Consider the following 21,296-nt stretch of genomic DNA (forward strand, 5'->3'; position numbering starts at 1 on the left):
AGGATTCCTAGACAAGTGCCATTTCAGGTAGACCCCTTCCACTGGCAAAGTTCCATCACTATTTAAGGTCCCCCTATTTATGGCAAGTTTTTAAAAGCTAAACACAGCTAATGTTGCAAATTTGCCAACTACTTGAGTGGCAATAAACCTCCTTAGGAATCTGACTATCCTTGCACGGTCTTGGTTCTGCACAGATGAGCCTGTCACATCACTGTCCCTTTCTGGTGGTGGGTTCCCTTCCAGTAAAGACACCAGCGCTTATAAGCTGGCAATAAAGAAATGAGCAGTTATGTTACAGGTCGGGTGATAGTAAGTGCTGTGAGGAAAAATAAAACAGGCTAAAGGGGCAGAGATTGACGGTGAGGGTGGGGAGTGGTGTCTTACGTACAGTGATCATGGAGCCTCCTGACAAAGTGATATTTGAGTAAAGACCTGAAGGAGGCGAGGAGCGAGCCTGTGGGGATCTGAGGGCAAGAACATTCCAAGCAGAGGGAATAGTAATGCAAAAGCTCTGAGTAGGAGTGGGCCCCGCATGCCTAAGGAGCAGCACGGAGGCCCGTGCACTCCTGGGGCAGACTGGGTGACAGAGACGGGGAGGAGACGTCCCCACCAGGTGGCCGTGGTGAAGCCTGGATTCTCCTCTGTGTGACATGGGACCATGTGGGAGTGTTTGAGGACGGGAGCAACATGACCTGACAGATGTTTAAAGGCAGCATTCGGGCTGCTATGTGGAAACTGGATAGTAGAGGCAAGAGTGGGGGCAAGCAGACCAGTCAGCAGGCTTTTGCGGGCATCCAGGGGAGAGAAAATGATGGGGGAGGTGGTGAGCAATGGCTGGTTTGGATGTAGTTTAAGGATGCAGTTCATAGGATTTGCGTGTGGGTCAGATGAAGAATACGAAGGCAAGAGAACTCAAGAATGCCAGGGTTTTGGCCTAAGCCACTGGAAGGGTGGAGCTGTCATTTCCTGAAATGAGGAATACTGGGAGGAAATCAAGGGTAAGATTTTGGCCATATTAGGTTTGGGATACCCATCCAAGTAGAAATCCACGTGTAGAATGAAGGGATGCTAATGAATAATTTAGTGAGTGCCTGTGGAGGGGCTTATGAAACAGAAGAAGAGAGAACATTTTGGGCTGGCTGAGTGGCGTGTTGGTTAAGAACTGGCTTAGGATGCCAGAGGGCCCCGGTTCGGATCCCACATATGAGGGCCAGTGACACTGCCCTCTACAGCTAAGATGCTGAACAACAGCTCGACCTGGAGCTGGGCTGCCGTGGGTTGCCGGTGACGTCGTAGGCTGCAGTCCCCTGCTGCAGTGGGCTGCCATAAGCTACCATGTGTAGCCGGCAGCCAGCGTGAGCGGCCATCCAGAGCCGGCGATTGATCTGCCTCGCCCGGGAAGAGCGCAGTGATGGTGCCAACTTGGGCCAGTGAAGCGACATCCTCCACAACTAGACTGAAGAACAAAACAACAGCAACTTGTCTGTTCCCCTTCTCCCGATTCCCCAGCGTTGTTCCCCTCCTCCAATTCCCTAATAAAATCTTAAAAAAAAAAAAGAAAAGTAAAGGCTTTAAAAAAAAAAAAGAAGAGAGAACATTTTACCGAAATAACTGTAGTAAAGGTAGAAAATGATGCCATGAGGAGACAAGCACCAGGGAGGGTGAGATGGCTTCTGATGGGGGCGGGCGGAGAAAACCCTTATCCCTCCCTGGCCTGGAGGACGCCTCGGCCTGGGTGAGCCCTCAGTGGTCCCACAGAGGTGTGGCTGCCCGGTGTTTCAGTGGGTTGTGTGTGGGAACTCTGTGTCCTCAGTGCCAGGCATCCGTCTGGGCATTTTGCACATGTTTGATGGGTGACCCTCCCTTTCTGAGCCTGAGTTCTCTGTGTATAAGATGCAGATGTTGGACTAGACCAGGGCACTCGGATCAACTGGGAAGTGTTAAAAATATGCAGGGATCCATCCCAGACCTACTGAATCAGAATTTCCATGGTGGGAGCTGAGATTCTGTGTTTTACAGTCACTCCCATGTTATTTTTTGCAGTCAGTCCAGCAGCAGTCTTCAGACGAACATTTGGAAGCCACTGGACCAGATAGCTCCTGAGGTTTCCTCCGGCTGTAACATCCTGTGAGTCCTGTCAGAATGCTTGCAGTGTCACTCTGTGGGGCATTGTTGGGAAGTGGGTTTTTTTGGTGGGATGGAAGGGCCCGGAAGGAGAGAGAGAAGCTGCCCCGGGGCAGGATAGGCAAGGGCAGGTGCGTCAGCCAGGGATTTGGAGAGCCATGAGGAATGGCCCTGGGAGGGGTGGGGGCAGTGGCAGCCAGCTGTGTTAGGTCCTGGAAATAGAGGTGAAGGACGTGACCCCAACTTTGGAGAGGTTCACAGACTGATGAGAAAACTCAGGATCCCAGCCCAGTGTGGGAAGAGCTCCCACGGAGGAGTGGAGGAGAGGAGGAGGAAGGCAGAGGACAACCTGCTTAGAGAAGCAGGACTTGGGGGGAGGCCTGGAGCAGAAGCTTGGGGTGGGGAGGAGTTCTCAGGAAGATTTATGTTTGCAGCCAGCCGCGGGTATCAGGTATTCTTCTCTAGTTGGGAGAAGTGGCTCGGGCCCTGACACTGAGGCATGAGAAAGTCTGCAAGCCACCAGGGAATGAGGGGGACCCTTGGAAGTGGCTGGAAATGTGGGCAGAGACCACGTGGGAATGGCCTCTGAGCCAGGAGAAAAGCTTGAGCTCTGTCCTGAAGGTGATGGGGGTTTTGAACAGGGACGTCTCTGTGATCAAATATGTGTTTTACAGCAACCATTCTGGGAAATGTGTGTGGGAGGGGCTGAGGCCAGAGGGAAGACAATGAAAAGTGTTGTTTTGCTGGGTCCATGGGCACCTGCTTTCTCGTATACTGCTGACAATCTCTTCGGGCTGGTTTTGCTCATGATTAGAATATGAGGTGCCTCCTGAAATGAAACATTGGCTACTGACTGACTTAGAACCTCTGTGACTTGGGGTCACTTAGATCTATGAGCAGGCTTCAGATGTACTTTCAGGAGGCAGTGATAGGTATATGGGAGATAGAGAGTCTGCGTGTCCACTTTAGGAGTTAATTTTATGTAGAAATCCAATAGTTCTGTGTTAATTTGACCAGTGTTTGAAGCCTAGCCTGTTGAAGGACTGGGAGATCCTTCAAATTAGTTTAACTTTACATATTAAACCAAGACCTGCTGTCGTATTAAACCCCTCTATGCTGTCACACAGGTAATTGGTGACAGCATGGGGCAGAGAAAGCCAGTTCTTGTGGTTCACAATTTCTTATTCTTTTAGCTCAACCATCCCTAGTCAGGGGCTTCATTCTGGATCCAGGAATGTGGGACTCTTCTTTCTGTTTCCTTTGATCCAGCTAAAGTTTTTCTCTCTGTACCACCTAGGGAAGCAATATCTGCTTCTGATCAGTGTTCCAGCCAGAGTCCAGGCCAAGGCTCCTGCTGGTCACACGGGAGCCGGGCTCACTCTCGTGCTTGCTTGTTTATCTGCATTGTCCTTGCCAGCTTCCATCCGAGGTACAGGAGAAGCTCCCTACCTGGCAGCAGCTTCAAGCATTGCCTTCTGCTCCCAGCTTCTGCTAATCAATCAATCTCTCTCTCTCTCTCTCTCTCTCTCTCTCTCTCTCTCTCTCTCTTTCACACACACACACACACACACACACGCACGCACGCGCACACACAGTTATTCTTTGCTCTACTGCCCCTGCAATTCAAGAAAGCTGAGGGTAACTTTCATTTACCCATTTTTAAACTTTTAACCATGAGCACAGCTTATATCAACACGTAAGCCATGTTCAGCCATGTGGGGGAGCAGGGTAAAGAGTTCACCCACAGGTTGTAAAACAGACACACATCCTTCCTCCAATCCTGAGCCAACAAACAATGGCAAATTCAAGGAAATTTGCTTTTGTTGTCTCACAGCCCAGTGTTCCTTAAATCACAGGGATTTCACTGTGTGGCTTTCGCTGTCATTGTATAAATCTGTGACATGTTATTTGCGTCCTTGTCTCAAACACAATATACTGGATAGAGATCAGATTTTTCCTAATGTATTTGGAGTGCCTCTGCGCCCTTGATGTCCTGTTACTGCACTTTTATTAACCTGTTGTTACTGAACTTAATATTGTTAAGAAAAACAGATGACCAAGTTCAATGTTAATTTGAAATTCAAAGGCTTCAATGTGAGGGAAAGAAAGCTCATCAGTTTAGTGACAATTCCTTGTTCTTAGTTCCTCAGAGCCTTTTATTATTATTTTTATTTCTAAATTTGAATAAGTGTGGACATTCCTACATTTATATATTTTACCTGTAACAACTTCAGTATATTTTCTGACTAATGGATAAAGTTGTCTTTTATTTGTCTGCATCTTTTGTTTTAAACTTCAAAACGCTGCCCTCTCCTCTCTGGTATTTTGAGGTTTGGTGAACAAAACTATACTTCAGTTATGCTCCCCCTTTTCCTCTAACTCTTTTTCGCTGCAGAATAGAATAGGGTTCTAATTTTTAGGCCCTCATCAGAAAGCTCTTTATCCACTCTATAACTTCAGTCATTTCTCAGGACTTCTTCCAGTGCTAGTGTGTCTTTCTTAAGGTGCAGGGACCCCAAACTAGGCAGCACATTCAGTCGTGGACATGGAGTGGTTTTGAACAAGGGCAGGATCACAGGTGTTACGTTGTTTCCAGTGTTCTTAGTGTGTCTGGGCCTTTTGTGATGAAACACGCAACATGGTATCTTCACGGAACCATCTAGGCTGACTAGAAAATAATTTTGTTAGGAATAATCCTGTAATGATTATCCTTGTCGTGCATATCTGTTTCCTTAGGATAAATTCTGAAAGTGGAATTATTGGGCCTGATGTATGCATTGCTAAATTGCACTTTTTGTTTTCAGTTTTATAAAACATTTTTCACTTAAAAATGAGACCTCTCTGGGGATGTCACACATGAATAAACCTAAGTTAAGGCGTGGGACATGATTGACATGAAATTAGTGCTTGAGGGTGCTTTGCAACTTTTTTTACACGAAATAAATATTACTGCTTTAAACCTCAGCAGTTCTCTGCTGAGGTTGAATCCTGGAAGGTGAAAACCCCTCTGGGTCAGGAGAGCATCTGGAGTAGGATATGCAACATGGGCTTTCTCTGCTAGATTGCTCCTAAGATAGGTTATATCAATTTGTACTATCTTCAAAAGCTTACTTTACCACATCTCTGCCAGCACTAAGGATTATTAGTTTTTTAAAACCTTGGTCAATTTGGTGAACCAGAATGTTTTTTCATTATTTTAATTTGTAGTTCTCTAATTTTACTGGTAGGCTTTATTTTACAGTTTCTTCCTCTGCTTTTATAACAGGATACATTTTGATTTATTTCTATTTTCTACTTATAAACAGTGTGATACTTTAGAGCAGTGTGATACTTTAGTTAGAAATACAAACACTTAGGTACACCATGAGTCCCTTAATCACTGTTATCGATTGCTGGTATTTTTTTGTTTGTTTGTTTTCCTTACTAGGGCTAAATAGAAAACAGGACTGGATCTTTGGCTTTCAAAAGAGTCAGCTTTGATATTTAAAATCCAAAGGTTATAAGGGGTTTTCCTGCAGCTGATGTTGAGTTGCCACACCATTTTCCTAGCAAGAGATAACTTACCTCACCCCTGATCCTTCTGAGCCAATGCCTGAGATTTCTCTGTGTGGAGAACATTATTTTCTTCTGATGCAGTATCTCTCTGTTTTAAGTTAGACAATGGTATGCTCCCCAGCGCCTTAAGACGACTAATCTATTCTTCCTTCCTCCCTCCATCTTTTCTTTTTGGTGTTGTTTCCTTGGTATTGGGATGCCAAGTGCTTTCAGTGATACCCAGCATATTCCCCTTGGTTATGGCTCCAACGCTTCCTATCCCAGGAGACAGTCATTTGTTGTCCAGAAACTTGACATTTCATTTCAGCGAGATAGTCTGCCAGCCCATATTTAGTATAGATAATTGGTATTTCACTTTATTATTATCCTCCATAATTAGGTAGCTTCCCAATTGGGGGTGGGGGGAGGTAGTTTTAGTTTTCTGTGAGAAGTCTTCCAGAAAGTAAGTGGTTGGGATGTGTTCTGTTGGTTCTGTTGGTTGGTGGTTGGGAGGCAGCAAGAAATAAAACCTGCTAACCTGTTGATTCCATGGGAGTGGTAACAGATAAACCTCTGCCATGCCACCTGCTCCCCTGTGATTCTAAGTGTATTTTTTCTTTGTTTTCCCTTTTAAAAATTATAAAAGCAGTCTATCAGCACAAAAAGTTTTGAAAAAGTAACCCGCCAGTAATCCCACCACCCTGCATACTTATTTGTCTCTTTTTATCTTGGCTCAAATGCATACTTAGTTTTCTGTTGATCTAATCAGTCTGACATGACAACATTTTATATTAGTTTTTTTTAACTTAACACTATAAGTAATTTTCCATGTAGCTATATAGGTTATAGAATTAGGATTTTTTAAATTAAAGTTATTGTGGTAACATTGGTTAATAACATTATATAAATTTCAGGTGTAAAACTTTATAATATGACATCTGTATACTCCGTTGTGTGCTCACCACCCAGTCTAGTCTCCTTCCGTCGACGTATATTTGAACCCCTTTACATTCTTCGTCCTTCCCCATCCCCCTTCCCCTCTGGTAACCACCATTCTACTGTCTGTATCTATGAGTTTGTTTGTTTGTTCATCTGTTGCTTTTTGTTTTATATCCCACATATGAGTGAAATCATACGATTCTTGTCCTTTTCTGTTTGACTTCTTTCAATTAGCGTGATACTCTTAAGATCTATCCATTTTGTTGAAATGACAACCTTTCATCTTTTTTATGGCTGAGGAGTATTCCATTGCATATCCGTCTTTGTTATCCAGTCACCCATTGGAGGACACTTAGTATAATTAGGATTTTTAATGACTGCATAGCAGCCTTCCAGTCAACCGTTCCCTGTTCTTGGACATTTAGATTGTGTGTGTGTGTGTGTGTGTGTGTGTGTGTGTGTGTGTGTGTGTGTATTGTGTTGTTTTAATAATGCCATACACTTTTGCATATAGCTTTTGGGAATTGTTATTCTTAGGATAACTTTCTGGCAGTGGGGTTCCTGGACCCAAGGATTTGTCACTTGTCTGGTTCTGTGCAGGTACTGTATTGCTTTTTAAAAGAGTTGTGTTGGTCTGCATCCAGAAAGGTTTTCAGTACAGATGTGGTATAAGGAATACATAAACAGGTAAGAGTCTGGGGTGCTGAAACAGCTGCAGGATTTATAGGCTGAACAAGGAACATGGTAGGTCGTTCTTCCTCTTTTTGGTAAGTTTGAGCCAGCCAGCTTCGTGTTTCACTAAGTGGGTGTAGTAGTCATTTCCTAAGGGAAGGGCTTTGGGTTTCCTCTGCTGTAATAGTTCTGCAGCTCTGCTTCTCCAAATCAGGAAGGAAACAGGTGGATTTTCTTTTCTTTGTGTATTAAGCTAAAATAAAAGTTAGGGCTTCTCCAAAACTGTTCCCTGGCCAATTCGTAACTGTGTGCTTTGAGAGTCACCCTGCCCCTCAGGTTCAGGGGTCCATTCACCAACCAATAACAGTTTTAGGGTGAAAATTAAGGAACAAAATCGATGCTGACTAAAGAGAAAAAGCACTTAGAGGATAATATACTTTTTAAGTGTATTTATGAGACAGCATAAATCCTGGCAATAGCAAATCATTTTTGAATTTGATTGAATTTCATGCAGCAAAAAACCAAAGTTATACAAAGTTGATGATTACTAAGAAGAGTAAATCAGTGGAATTTATAGCCAAGTCAGATAAATGAATCAGAAGTTTTCTAAAGAAAGGAGGTGCTGAGCTGTGCACCTTTTTAAGGGGCGGAATGATTGATTTTTACACAGGCCCGTGACTTCCCATAGCACGGGGGTTTGTGCATGAGTGTGCTGGCTGTGTGTTTGCATGAGTGTGCGATGAAGATGATATTGGGCTGAGGGCAGTAGGACCCTGGTGATCACTGATTCTGTTCTCTGTTTCTCTTATAGCCCTTGCCAGCGTCTAGCCATGGGGGATATGAAAACTCCAGATTTTGATGACCTTCTGGCTGCCTTTGACATCCCAGACCCCACCAGCCTCGATGCCAAGGAGGCCATCCAGACCCCCAGCGAGGAGAATGAGAGTCCCCTCAAACCTCCAGGCATGTGTATGGATGAGAGTGTGTCCTTGTCTCACTCAGGGTCAGCTTCAGATGTGCCGGCCGTGAGTGTCATTGTCAAGAACACCAGCCGCCAGGAGTCGTTCGAAGCAGAGAAAGACCACATTGCTCCCAGCCTCCTACACAATGGATTCCGGGGTTCGGACCTGCCTCCAGAGGCCCACAACCTGGGCCACAACTGTGGGAAGTTTGATTCCACTTTCATGAATGGAGACAGTGCCAGGAGTTTTCCGGGCAAGCTGGAGCCTTCCAAGTCAGAGCCGCTTCCGACCTTTAACCAGTTCAGTCCAATCTCCAGCCCGGAACCTGAGGATGCCATCAAAGATAATGGGTGTGGGCTAAAGCCCAAGCACTCTGACAGTTATTTCCCAACCCCTCCTGGGTGTGGGCCTGTCGGGGGCCCAGTCCTGGAGGCTCTGGCCAAGTTTCCAGTCCCGGAGCTGAATATGTTCGATCACTTCTGTAAGAACGAGCCCAAGCCAGAACCCCTGCCCCTGGGGAGTCAGCAGGAACATGAGCGAGGCGGGCAGAAGGCAGGGGAACCTCACAAGGAGCTGGATGCCAGCCGCTTCTTCGGGGAAGATTTGGAGTTCAACAGCCACCCCAGCAAGGGGCTCACTGTGGAGCTTGGTGCCTGCTCGTCTGTTCCCCCGAGGCAGCGTCTTAAGCCAGCTCATTCCAAGCTGTCCTCTTGCGTTGCAGCTTTGGTGGCCCTGCAGGCCAAAAGAGTCGCCAGTGTCAACAAGGAGGATCAGCCTGGCCACACAAAGGATCCCTTAGGGTCCACTAAAGAGGGCTCCAAAGGCAGCCCCAAAATGCCCAAGTCACCAAAGAGTCCCCGGAGCCCTCTGGAGGCCACTAGGAAAAATAGCAAGCCATCGGACAGCCCTCGGAGCATCTGCAGTGACAGCAGCAGCAAAGGCTCCCCTTCTGTGGCTGCCAGCTCCCCGCCAGCAATTCCCAAAGTCAGAATCAAAACCATTAAGACATCATCGGGGGAAATCAAACGGACTGTCACCAGGATCCTGCCAGATCCCGATGATCCCAATAAGTCCCCCATTGGGTCACCTCTGGGGAGCATCATGGCTGAGGCCCCGAGTGAGGTGCCAGAGGACGAGGTCACTGCCCTACCTGCAGCAGAGCACTTTCCCGAAGGGAGCACAAATTCAGGGAGCCCCCAGGGTGACAGGAAAGGGGTGGAGAGCCTGACGAAGGTTAGTGCATCTTCGTCTCCCAGCTGCGGCTCTGGGTCCCGAGTCCCCAAGGGGGCTGCCCCAGGCTCGCAGGCGAGCAAGAAGCAACAGCAGAGCACCTCCCTGCAGGCGGCCACCCCGGCCCCTGCCAACCTCTTGCCCAAAGCCGTGCACCTGGCCAACCTGAACCTGGTCCCCCACAGCGTGGCGGCATCCGTGACGGCCAAGTCCTCCGCGCAGCGGCGGAGCCAGCCGCAGCTCACGCAGATGTCGGTGCCCCTGGTCCACCAGGTGAAGAAGGCCGCCCCCCTGGTCGTGGAGGTCTTTAACAAGGTCCTCCACAGCTCCAACCCAGTGCCCCTGTACGCGCCAAACCTCAGCCCGCCTGCCGACAGCAGGATCCACGTGCCAGCCAGTGGCTACTGCTGCCTGGAGTGCGGGGACGCGTTCGCCTTAGAGAAGAGCCTGAGCCAGCACTACGGCCGGCGGAGCGTCCACATCGAGGTGCTGTGCACGCTCTGCTCGCAGACGCTGGTCTTCTTCAACAAGTGCAGCCTGCTGCGGCATGCACGCGAGCACAAGAGCAAGGGGCTCGTCATGCAGTGCTCGCAGCTGCTCGTCAAGCCCATCTCTGCGGACCAGATGTTCGCAGCCTCCACCGCCGCTGCCCCCACGGCCCCTGCGAACCCCTCCGCCCCGGCTGCCCCGGCTCCCCCTCCCTCCCCGAAACATGGCGCCTCTTCCGGCAATGCCAGCTCCACCATTCCGGCTTTGCCGCTCTACCCAGACCCGGTGAGGCTCATCCGGCATGGAATCAAGTGTCTCGAATGTCATAAGCAGATACGTGACCACACGGTCATGGCTGCACATTTCCAGAGGACGTCTGAGGAAACCGAGGGACTGGTAAGTGGCCCTTCCTGTGGGCCCGTGTTAGGCCTCGGTTCACACGGGCTCCACGTTGGGCAAGGACGGAAAAGCTTGTTGATGGGGGCAGTGGTGGCATCTTATGAGTCTTAGAACACGATGTCTGGCTTGTGGGTTAGCGACCCACTTGAGTATACAGTGTTTACTGGGTAAATTGGTCTTTACTGGGAAAAGCGTCCTAACAACAACTGAAGGGAGACCATGGAGATTTAGTGAGTGTATTTGTGGAGCTCCCACTCCAGTGGGCCTTCTGGGCCCAGTGTCAGGCCTGGGCTAGGTCTCTCCTGGATGGTGCCCTGGTCTCTGGCAGGTGTCAGTGCAGTCTTCGAAGGTCCCCAAGGGACTCAGGGGCAGAGGTAGACATGACACTGCCCAGTACCTTGGCTGTACGTCTTAAGAACTGTGCCTTTACTACATTGTTCTGTCCGCAGTGGACAGCTTTTTGTGCAGAATCCTTTTGAAAACTGCAATAGGGCCAGTGTCAGGGCTGATGTGGAAGGAAGGAGAACAGACTGACATGTGGGCCTCTTTCTTTCCTCCCTGTTCTCAATACTCTAGAAAAGCAGCTGTGCTTATCTGCTTGTTCCCATTCTTGGTTATGCTTGATGAGATCTGGCTTTCTTTAAAAAAAGGTATCTGTGCTGAAAACACCCTTTGGCACCCTCTGTGTCAGTGGCTGTCTGTGTTAGCAGGGTCTTGTGAAGAAGTGGGCCTTCAGGAGGCTCTTTTCCTTCTCCTGCAGGTGCAAGGAGCCTTTTCATGGCCTGGCCAAGCCTGCCCCCTCACCCAGCCTCCCTCAGCCAGGGCTGCAGAGGCCTGGGATGAAAGCAAAACAGCTCCTTTTACTGTAGTTCAGCAGGGGCCTGCACACCTGCTGGTGGCCGATGAGCTTCGCACGTGGGCTCCAAGTGCCCACTGTGTGCACAGAGGCTCTGGGCTGAGTTCAGGGGTGCCAGCAGGAGGGCATTGCACTGTTCCTTCTGGAGTTCACGATGGCACAGCCAGGGCAGGGCTCCCCACCCAAACAGTCTCTGCAGTGTGCACAGACTGAGAGTGGGGCTGGAACAGGCTTATCAACATTGTTGCAGAGAGTGCCTTAGGGGGACTCATTTACTGTGACGCCACACATGACATTTGAGTTGGACCTGCAAAGAAAGGATGAGGGTGCACGAAGGAGGGGAAGAGGCAGTGGTTCAGGTAGAAAGTGCCACTTGCGTTTGAGGAACAGGGAGTCGTCGGGAGTGAGGCCAGCCTTGGGAGTGTTGGGGTAGAGACAAGAGGTGGAATTTGGGGGACTGTGTGGCTTCTGCAGCCCCAAAAGGTGCCATAGGGCTGCTGTTGCCTCTCATGTTCACCTTCTCTGTTTCTGTTTGTATTATCCTTCTGATGAGTCGGGGAGTATGGCCACCGACTTTTTTTTCAGGTCTTCTTGCTGTACCAGCATGGTTGACTTGGGCCCGGATGGCTTCCTCTGAGTCATATGATAAGAACCGTTGCCAGTGGAGGTCTGATGCCTTGGGCCTGTTTTTTACCCCACACTGTTCCTTGTCTGTCTTCTAAAATCTGAGCAGGGTCTGGGTATAGGATCCCTCGTCATCCTACATCTTCTCTGTGTCATTCTCTTCAAGAGGGAGCCGGACAAGGTGGCCCCCCAGACAGAAAGGGAGGGGAAGTACCCAGGAAGGCTGTCAGGCTTCTCAGCCTAGTTCTAATCCCTCAACATCTCCTGCTGATAAAAGTGGCCTCTGAGTCTCAGAGGAAGACTAAGGCTTGAGCTCTAGGATCAAAACTTAGTCTTGATGGCTGTTGGACTTGGGTTTCCCGAAACAGTACCCTGGTGTCAGGCCATGTCCAGGGCAGGAGTGGACGGATGGGGCGGGGCTCTACTCTAGCGTAGGGACTGCAGGACAGCATGTTCGGGCCTTCTGTCATAATCCTGGGAGTCTGTCCTGACCTGGGTCTGCCTCCCTCTGCAGTGGCTGGAGGGGTCCTGCTCCTTGCATTCCAAGTCACCCTATTAGGCAGATGTCAGGACAGAGGGACTGTTTCTTCTTGTTGTTAAACTTTTATTTAACTATAATGTCATTATCACACCTAACAAAACTAATAATAATTCCTTAGTATTTCCTAGTACAATTTCGTAATCCAGTTTTCCCATTCATGTCAAAAATGGTCATTTTTACAGTTGGGCTTGTTTTGAATCAGGATCCAAGCTTGGACTGCACTTTACATTTGTTTGTTAAGTCTTTTAAACTTCCCATCTAGAGCAGAACCTCATCCTACTACACCCCATCAGACACCCCCCTCCCCCTTTTTTTTATGTCCTTGATTTGTTGAAGAAACTGGGTCATGTGTCCTGAGGATTTTCCAGCATGATTCTGGGTCTAACTGATTGCTTCCTGAGAACTTTCCAGGGTAGTTTTGGGTTTGATGGATTGCTTCCTCATGTAATTTAACTTGATTTTCTATATCCCATCTTTTATCTGTAGACTTGAAGTTAGTGATAAGGCCTTGATTAGATGCAGGCTCAGTGTTGAGGAGGGGGAGTACTGTGTTCTTCATATTTCATGATTTCAGGGAGGCACAAAGTGCCTGATTGTCTCAGTTTAATGATGCTAAACTTAGCAGGATTTCTAGGTGCTGGTGTTCTGGCCCCCCTTCCTTGTAAAGTTCCCTATTTTACCCAGCGATTCTAGTATCTGTTAATAATCACTGCTTGAGTCAGCAGGAAGGTGTTTTTCTAATTGTATTGTTTATTTTTGTTTATTAGCTGGGGTTCTGTATAAATTATCTTTCCCTCTTCCATGAGGGCTGTTTGGTTACCCTGAAATATAGCTTATGTTGGAAAATGGGATAAAACCATACTTTGTTTTCCTTAGTTAACAGCTTTCATGGCAGTGAATTGATGCCCTAACAATCTCAAAGAGTGTTTTAAGAGTCCCTCTTTATTATTTTTTAAAATTGTGGTAAAAGACACATAACGTTTACCATCCTAATCAATTTTTTTAGTGTACAGTTCAGTAGCATTAAGTACATTTACACGCTTTAGCAATCAATTTCAGAACGCTTCATCTTGCAAAACTGAAATTCTGTACACATTGAACAACAGCTTCCCATTGCCCCCTCTCTTCAGCCCTGGCAACCACCATTCTACTTCCTGATTCTAAGAATCTGACTACTCTAGTTACCTCATATAAGTGGACTCATATAGTACTTGTCTTTTTCTGACTGGCTTATTTCACTTGGCATGATGACCTCAAGGTTCATACATGTTGTAACATGTGTTAGAATTTCCTTCCTTTTTAAGGCTGAATAATATTCCATTGTGTGTATAGAACACATTTTGTTTACCTATTCATCCATTGATTGGCACTTGGGTTGCTTCCACCTTTTGGGTATTGTGAATAATGCTGCTATGAACATGTTTGTACACATACCTTTTTTAGACCCTGATTTCAATTTTTTTGAGTATATACTAGCCAAAAATATAATTGCTGGGTCATGTGGTAGTTCTATATTTAATTTTTTGAGGAACAACCATGCTGTTTCCCCCAATGACTGTGCTCACCAATATTTGCTTTTTTTTTAATAGTAGCCAGATGTCAGGTAACACCCCCCTCCCATTATTTTTAGTTTTAGCACTATGATTAAATCAGTGATTTTTATATATTTAGTATGTTTATGTGTTCAGTCACTCTTTTGGATGCTGAGGTTATCCCATCTTTGCTCAAGGGGAACCCCTTCAAGCTGACTCCTGTGTGCATTTGACGTGTCCCATGAAGCCTGAGAAGCTTCTTACTTTCAGCCTCAACACGATGTCCTGGGCACATTTCTTGTGCTAAACCGCAAATAAGCCATTTTTCCAGGCTGCTTTTAGTGAGGAATGGTATTTAGAGGCCACGGAGATGCTCAATACTACATCTTTGGTTTTAGGCCTCTTCAGTGGCCACAGCCAAGAAATATAAATTTTTAAAAAGAGGAAAGAAATGTCATGATTTTATACTGGTATTCAAATGTAAGATCATAGAGTTTTTATGTAATGGATTTTATACTGAAAATCTTGCTTCCTAAGATTTTCCTACTAGACACACACACACACACACACACACACACACACACACACACACACACACTCACACTCACACTCTCTTGTACACACCAATTTCAAAGTATCAAAACCAATATTATTTGTAACATGAGGAACATGTAACAAGAAATGCTTATTTGCATTTCTTCCTGAAATGTATCACATTAAGGAGGTATAGGTAAAAAAACTGATAGGTCACTGGGAGCAATTCTTTTCTCTACATGGTTGATACATAGGTACTTGATATATAGTTAGGTTACTTGTTTCTGTTTTTCAATTTTTAGGGAATACCTTTGTTTATTTAGTTTAATTTCAGAGTATTTTTAAATTGTGTAAAACATTTGATTCCAAAGTTAAAACAATGTATAACAAGATACATTCAGAGAAGCCTTGCTTCCATCCCTCTCCTTTTAACCCTGTTGCCTCCTTCCCCATAAGCAATTTTTATTCACTTTTTGTTTATTGCCCCATTGCTCCTTTTTTGCAAATATAAGCATATGTGTATGTGATATTATTTACACAAAAGAACATGCTCATTTACTGTTCTGCACTTAAAGTAATACTTAAAAAAAAAACTTTATTATGGAATGTCCCAAACATGTATAAAAGTGGAAAGAATGGTATAATGAACCGTTCTTTAACAATTACCAACTCATGGCCCATCTTGTTTTGTGTATTTTCTTACCTACCCCTCCCCTCCAGTGGATTATTTTATTTTACTTATTATTTTTTTTAAAAGATTTTTATTGGGGAATTGGGGGATGGGAACAGCACTGGGTAATTGGGGGAAGGGGAACAAGACAAGTTGCTGTCCTTTTTTTTGTTCTTCAGTCTAGTTGTGGAGGACGTTGCTTCACTGGCCCAGGTTGGCACCATCATTGCGCTCTTCCCGGGCGAGGCAGATCAGTCGCCGGCTTCTGGACAGCCGCTCACGGTGGCTGCTGGCTACACACGGTAGCCCATGGCAACCCACTGCAACAGGGGCTGCAGCCTACACCATCGCCGGCGACTCACGGCAGCCCAGCTCCAGGTTGAGCTGTTGTTCAGCATCTTAGCTGTAGAGGGCAGTGTCACTGGCCCTCATATGTGGGATCCGAACCGGGGCCCTCTGGCGTCCCAAGCCAGCTCTTAACCAACGCGCCACTCGGCCGGCCCTCCAGTGGATTATTTTAAAATAAATCCCAGCATCATTTTATCTGTAAATATTTCAGTATGTATCTCTAAAAGGTAATATATACATAATATCACATCTCAAAATTAATAATTTCTCATCATCAAATCTTAATATCAGGTGTCAAATGTCCCAATGTCATTAAGTTAGTGTTCAATATCTCTGATTATCTCATTCCTTTTTACATTTGGCTTGCTTGAATCAGGATCAAAATAAATGCTATACATACATTGCAATTGTTGAAATTTTCTTTTAAATCTCTTTAAATCTGTAAGCTCCCCTTCCCTCCCTCCCTTTCTTTTTCCTTGCAATTTATTTGTCCTGTAGAGGCCCCACAGTCTGGATTTTGCTGATTAAAGCAGAGATCCTTTCCTGTCCTCCCTCACAACTTGTCCCTCTGCACTACTCCTCTGACCCCAGGTCAGTGCCCCCTCAGTGAGCAGCGCAGTTGTCCCCTCTTTAATAAGCAGGGCTTCTCCAGATGCGGGCACCAGCTCAGCCCTTTGCTTCCCCTCTGTGTGGGCTCTGCCCCTTAGAGCTTCAGTGAGTCTGGCTGTAGGACTTGTCTTCCCTTGGTTCTGTCCCGGGGCTGGGAGCAAAGGAGCTGCTACCTGTTCTAGCCTTTTCTGTGGATGCATCTGGTCAGCTGTGGCTCAGGGAACCCCCTACCCACCCAGTGTGGGCAGACAGGGCTGAGGGAATGGAAACTGGCGAGACCTCTCAGTCGGTCTGCCCTGGGGACTCCTGCAGCCAGTCAGGGTAGGCTCCAGTCCCCTTTGGAAGTCACTGAACCATCTCACTAGCGGTGTTGAGTAGAAACCACCTCTGCTGATCCAGGGAGAGGCCCTGGTAGGTCTGGCAGTGAAGTGAGGTCTTATGATTCAAGAAGTGCCTTAGGCCCCTGGAAAGGAAAAGCTGGTCCTCTGCTAAGCCAGAGGGAAGAAAGACTCAGTCTTAGAGCAGGACTAATCTTTGGGAAAACAGGGTCAGGTCTGTCTCCGATGAATAAGGTGAGAGGTAATTGCTTGGGTGTCAGTGTCAACACTTTTAATGAGGTCTGGGGTATCCAAGTAACCTAAGAGTTGGAAAGAGAATGGTTGGGGGAGGGGTTATTCTGACCCGTGTCCTAGGAAGCCAGGCAGCTGAGATTGGAGAGCCACGGGCCCATGGCACCTGCATGAACTGCTTTCTTGGTGTTCTTTCCTAGACTTGCCCGGTGTGCCAGATGCTGCTGCCCAACCAGTGCAGTTTCTGTGCCCACCAGCGGATCCACACACACAAGTCCCCTTACTGCTGTCCAGAGTGTGGGGCCCTCTGTCGCTCTGCCTACTTCCAGACCCACGTAAAGGAGAACTGCCTGCACTATGCCCGCAAGGTGGGCTACAGGTGGGTGCTGCCTGGCTCGCTGTCCTGTCCTGGGGTTGCCCAGCAGCGGGTCCCTCTCCTGGGCCAGAGCTTGTTTCAGACTGAACTTTGGTCTTCAGAGTCCTGGCCTCCAGCCTAACGAGGCAAGCACATTGATTGGTATGTGGATAGACAGTTTTATTTTCCAGAGAACAAGAAGAGCAAGGGGGAAAAGAATTCAGAGTTAATAAAATTAAACATTGAAAAAATAGCTTTGAAGGGGAAGGTTTGGGAGAGATGAGAATATATATAACATTCACTTTGTCAGCTTGGTTTTTTAAAATATAGAAATTTAATTTGCTCGCAATGTTATTGTGTTTGGCAAATTAAAGTACTATTTCAGTAATAAATGTACTAATTGCAGCACTTTGAAATGTTCTCAATTTTTGTTAACAAAAAGAGCTGCAAGACTCCAAACTCAAAGGGTGCTAGTTTCCTCCTGTTGATTAGTTTTTGTCAGTTTGTGAGGAGCAAGCAAACCCGATAATGGAAAAAATGACCAGCCTCATAGTAAAACCAAGAAAACTCTATTTTAGACTGAATCTCCTCCATTGTGTCAAACATATATAAGATGTCATTTTCAGGAAGAAGATCAAAATAGGGGGAGGGAGGCTCCCTCCAAAACACATTGATCTGTAACTTTTACATTGACCCAATCAGGTCTCCTGTACTGATTTACTGCATTTGGGAGTTTCTACATCTTCTCATGTTTTACTTTATTACTTTCACTTGTGAAACTTATTTTTTTGCCCAAATTTAGTAAGGTTTTTTCTCTCTTTGGTTTTTAAAAAAAATGTATTGATTTAGTTCACATAATACACTTTTTTGAGTACTTATTATTGTTGTTTTTAGCACTCAAAATTCAAAGATGATTAAGACACAGCCCCTGCCCTCGAGGGGGCTTCAGTCTGGTAGGTTACATGTACACAGTCATTGTAACTCAGAGTGGTAAGTCTCAGAGTGGAGGGATGGTCCTGAAAACTCCATACAGGAGATATTAAGAGGTTTCAGGCAGAAGAAAGGGGGAGAGGATCTCTGGCAGGCCTGTGGGCAGAGATACCAGCACACACCAAAGTGGTTACAGGAAGATTAGCATTTCTATAGAGGTGGGTCAGATGAATGTGGAGGAGTGGTGAGAATGAGACCAGGAGTTGGTAGAGACCAGGACTTATTATTCCTTGGTAGATATTTGGTTTTTATCCAGAGGACAGTGAGGCGCTACAGAAAGATTTGCAGCAGGGCAGTGATCTGGTTAGATCTGTTTCTGGGAAGCTAACATATCTATTAGGGAAGGGAGAGACTAGAGACTGGCTGAGAGGTAAGTGGAACAGTCCAGATGAGTTGCTGAGGGCTTCAGCTCAGGCATGGCCGTGGGGATGGAAAGAAAGTAGATTTGAGAGAGATTCAGGAAGTGAAGCATTAGGGCTTGATGATAGCTTATAGCCAGGGGTGAAGATGGAAAAGGGTTAGTGATGACTCCCAGGTTTCTATCTTGGTATAAACATTTCCAAATGTATACTAATTTCTTTGCATGTCATAGGGAAAGGAGAATCTAAAGTGCATGAGAAACAAAATAACCAGAGACAGGGTTGTACAAAGCTTGCTACCATGTTGCTGAAGAGCAGTGGTTGGCAGCATCCCAGGCTACATTTTTAAACCAAACACCTGATGTGTGTTTTTACAGCATCCTGTAATGTTTGAAAATACCTTTCTAACTCCGACTTACATGTATGCTGCTTGTTCCAAAATCCAATCCAATCCAATATAAATGCAATCAACACTTACATTTTTGAACCCAAGAAATTTCCAATAGCACAGATGGATTAATAAATAGCATTTTGACCTTCTAATTATTTAGTTTTACTTTTTTTTTTAAAGTGAGAAAAGGACAGATTATTAGAAGAAAAAATACATTTCAAAGCAACGGAAGCGGGCCCGAACAGTGGAGAATGGCTCAGGGCCATTATTAGAAAAGAAAGTACACTCCAAAGAGTTTGGAGCATGCCGAGCAAAGGAAGCTCAAAAGGCCTAATTTTACTTTAAGAGGAAAAAGACACGGTATCTCAAAAGCAGTTCAGTTTAGGGAATGTCAGCTAAGAACGTGTTGTGATTCAGCTATAGAGGGATTACTGAAGATAACTGATGTTAAAATCTTCAGTGATCTATGTTTGAAGTCCAAAGACATACACACTAATACAGTATTCATTACACTTTAGATTGTCACTTACTAATATATTTTTTGGTAACAGTTTTATTCAGATACAATTAACATACCATACAATTCATCCATTTAAAGTGTACAAGCCAATGGTTTTTAGTATATTCATAGTTGTACAGTAAATCACCACAATTTTAGAAAATTTTCATCGCCCACATAGAAATATTATATTCACAATCCTCCCATCCACCCAGTCCATAAACAGTCACTAATTTACTCTCTGTCTCATAGATTGTCTCTTTTGGACATTTCATATAAATGGAATCATACCATATGTGCTCTTAGCATAATATTTTCAAGATTCATCCATGTTGTAATCAGTATTTCATTCTTTTTTTCTGGCTGAATGACAGATATTCAATTGTGTGTATATGCCACACATTGTTTATCCATTCATCAGTTGACAGACATCTTTTGGCTATTCTAAATAATGCTCCTAATGAATATTCATGTACAAGTTATTGTGTAGACATATATTTTCAGTTCTCGTGGATATACACCTAGGAATAGAATAGCTGGGTCATATGGTAACTCGATGTTTAATTTTTTGAGGAACTGCCAGACTGTTTTCCAGGACGGTTGTACCATGTTGACAGTCCTACTGGCCTGTATGAGGATTCTGATTTCTCTATGTCCTCACCAACATGTTATGTCAGATTTTTTATTATAGCCATCCTTGTGGGTGTAAATGATATCTCATTATGGTTTTGATTTGTCTTTCCCTGATGGCTTATGGTGTTGAGCATCTTTTCACGTGCTTTTTGGATATTTGTATATCTTCTTTGGGGAAATACCTGTTTAGGTCCTTTGCCTATTTTTAAATTGGGTTATTTGTTGTCTTATTATTGAGTTGTAAGCGTTCTTTATATATTCTGGATACAAGTCCCTTGTCAGATACATGATTTGTAAACATTTTCTCCTATTCCGTGGGTATTAATATTTTAAAATAAATCCTCTAAAGGTACCTATGTTCCAATTTATTGAGCTCTACTACAGTTTTACAATATTGTTTTATGTTATTTTTGCTTTTTCTTGAAGACAATGTAAAAGGCCTGTACGTTTTATATATATTATATATGTATTTTATGCAAAATGTATATATGTACATTTTATATACACATATATTGTTAGAATTGCATAAGCTAGTCTGCTCTTTGTTGATAATTTGTCTTCATCTTTTCTAAAACCATGTATTTCACAGCATGTGATTCTATTACTGTCTGTTTCCTCTTTTTCTCTTAAGAAATTGGTAAAGAGTTGTGTCATGGGGATTGGATTTCTCTTCCGTGCACTTTTCATCGGCTTGTCAACCCTGCTCAGTTCAGTGCTGCACTGTGAGGCTGCTCGGCCTCTGTTCTTCTACCTTCATGTTCTTACTTTCAGTGGTTTCTTTGAAGCGTATGCACTGGGTGACTAGGATGGATTTTCAGTCTCATTTTCGAAGCGTGTATTTATATTGTTCCTGTAGGAACACAAATAAGGCCGAGTAAGAGATTCTTTACACATATCAGATGTACTCGGCCACTTTGGATGGATCTGGAAATATGTGGATTTTTTTCTCCTCATAATACCTTGTACTTGTGTGTGCTAGAAGTTGGTTACTATTTTGTTTAGCAGGAGAGAAAAAAATTATAATTAAGTCAGTAGTGTGTGCAGAAACTAAAGCATCAGAGTTCATTGCAAGGAGCTCTCTGGTTCAGTGGGCTGATCCTCATTGCTAGTAAGTTTTCAAAGGTGATTCTGTACCCCCACCCCCACCAAACACACACACACAAGGAAGAAAAATAAAAGGCTGGTCAGGATTCTGTGGTGATTTCTGTGGATTGTGAAAGTGGGCTAGCTAATGCAGTGAATTGAAGGGAAGTATTTGGGAGTCAAAGAATTCTTAAGTGAGGGCGTGTCTTTCCTTTCAGTAAAGGGACAGCCTCTCTTCTAGAGCCTAGTAGATGTCAAGTTATGGGGGCAGGCAATATTGCAACAAAAGGAAGGTCAAGGGTATTTTCTCCTGTAGAGGAGACCTGTGTGTTAAGTTGATGGGCAGGAAGAAGA

At 45.1% G+C, this 21,296-nt stretch overlaps 1 protein-coding gene across 2 annotated transcripts in view; it reads left to right on the forward strand.

The window, feature by feature from the left end:
- ZNF592 (zinc finger protein 592) overlaps positions 1 to 21,296 on the forward strand; it is a 43,579-nt gene that overhangs the window by 16,458 nt on the left and 5,825 nt on the right. For both annotated transcript variants that reach the window (XM_019640057.1, XM_019640056.1), the window contains exons 3-5: positions 2,044 to 2,127; positions 8,081 to 10,346; positions 16,833 to 17,011. In XM_019640057.1, coding sequence (XP_019495602.1) covers positions 8,100 to 10,346; positions 16,833 to 17,011 — 2,426 coding nt within the window. In that variant the 5' untranslated portion in view covers positions 2,044 to 2,127; positions 8,081 to 8,099. The remainder of the gene's footprint in view (positions 1 to 2,043; positions 2,128 to 8,080; positions 10,347 to 16,832; positions 17,012 to 21,296) is intronic.

The sequence above is a fragment of the Hipposideros armiger genome, unplaced genomic scaffold (assembly GCF_001890085.2).
Source record: "Hipposideros armiger isolate ML-2016 unplaced genomic scaffold, ASM189008v1 scaffold_48, whole genome shotgun sequence".
Taxonomy (NCBI): Eukaryota; Metazoa; Chordata; class Mammalia; order Chiroptera; family Hipposideridae; genus Hipposideros; species Hipposideros armiger.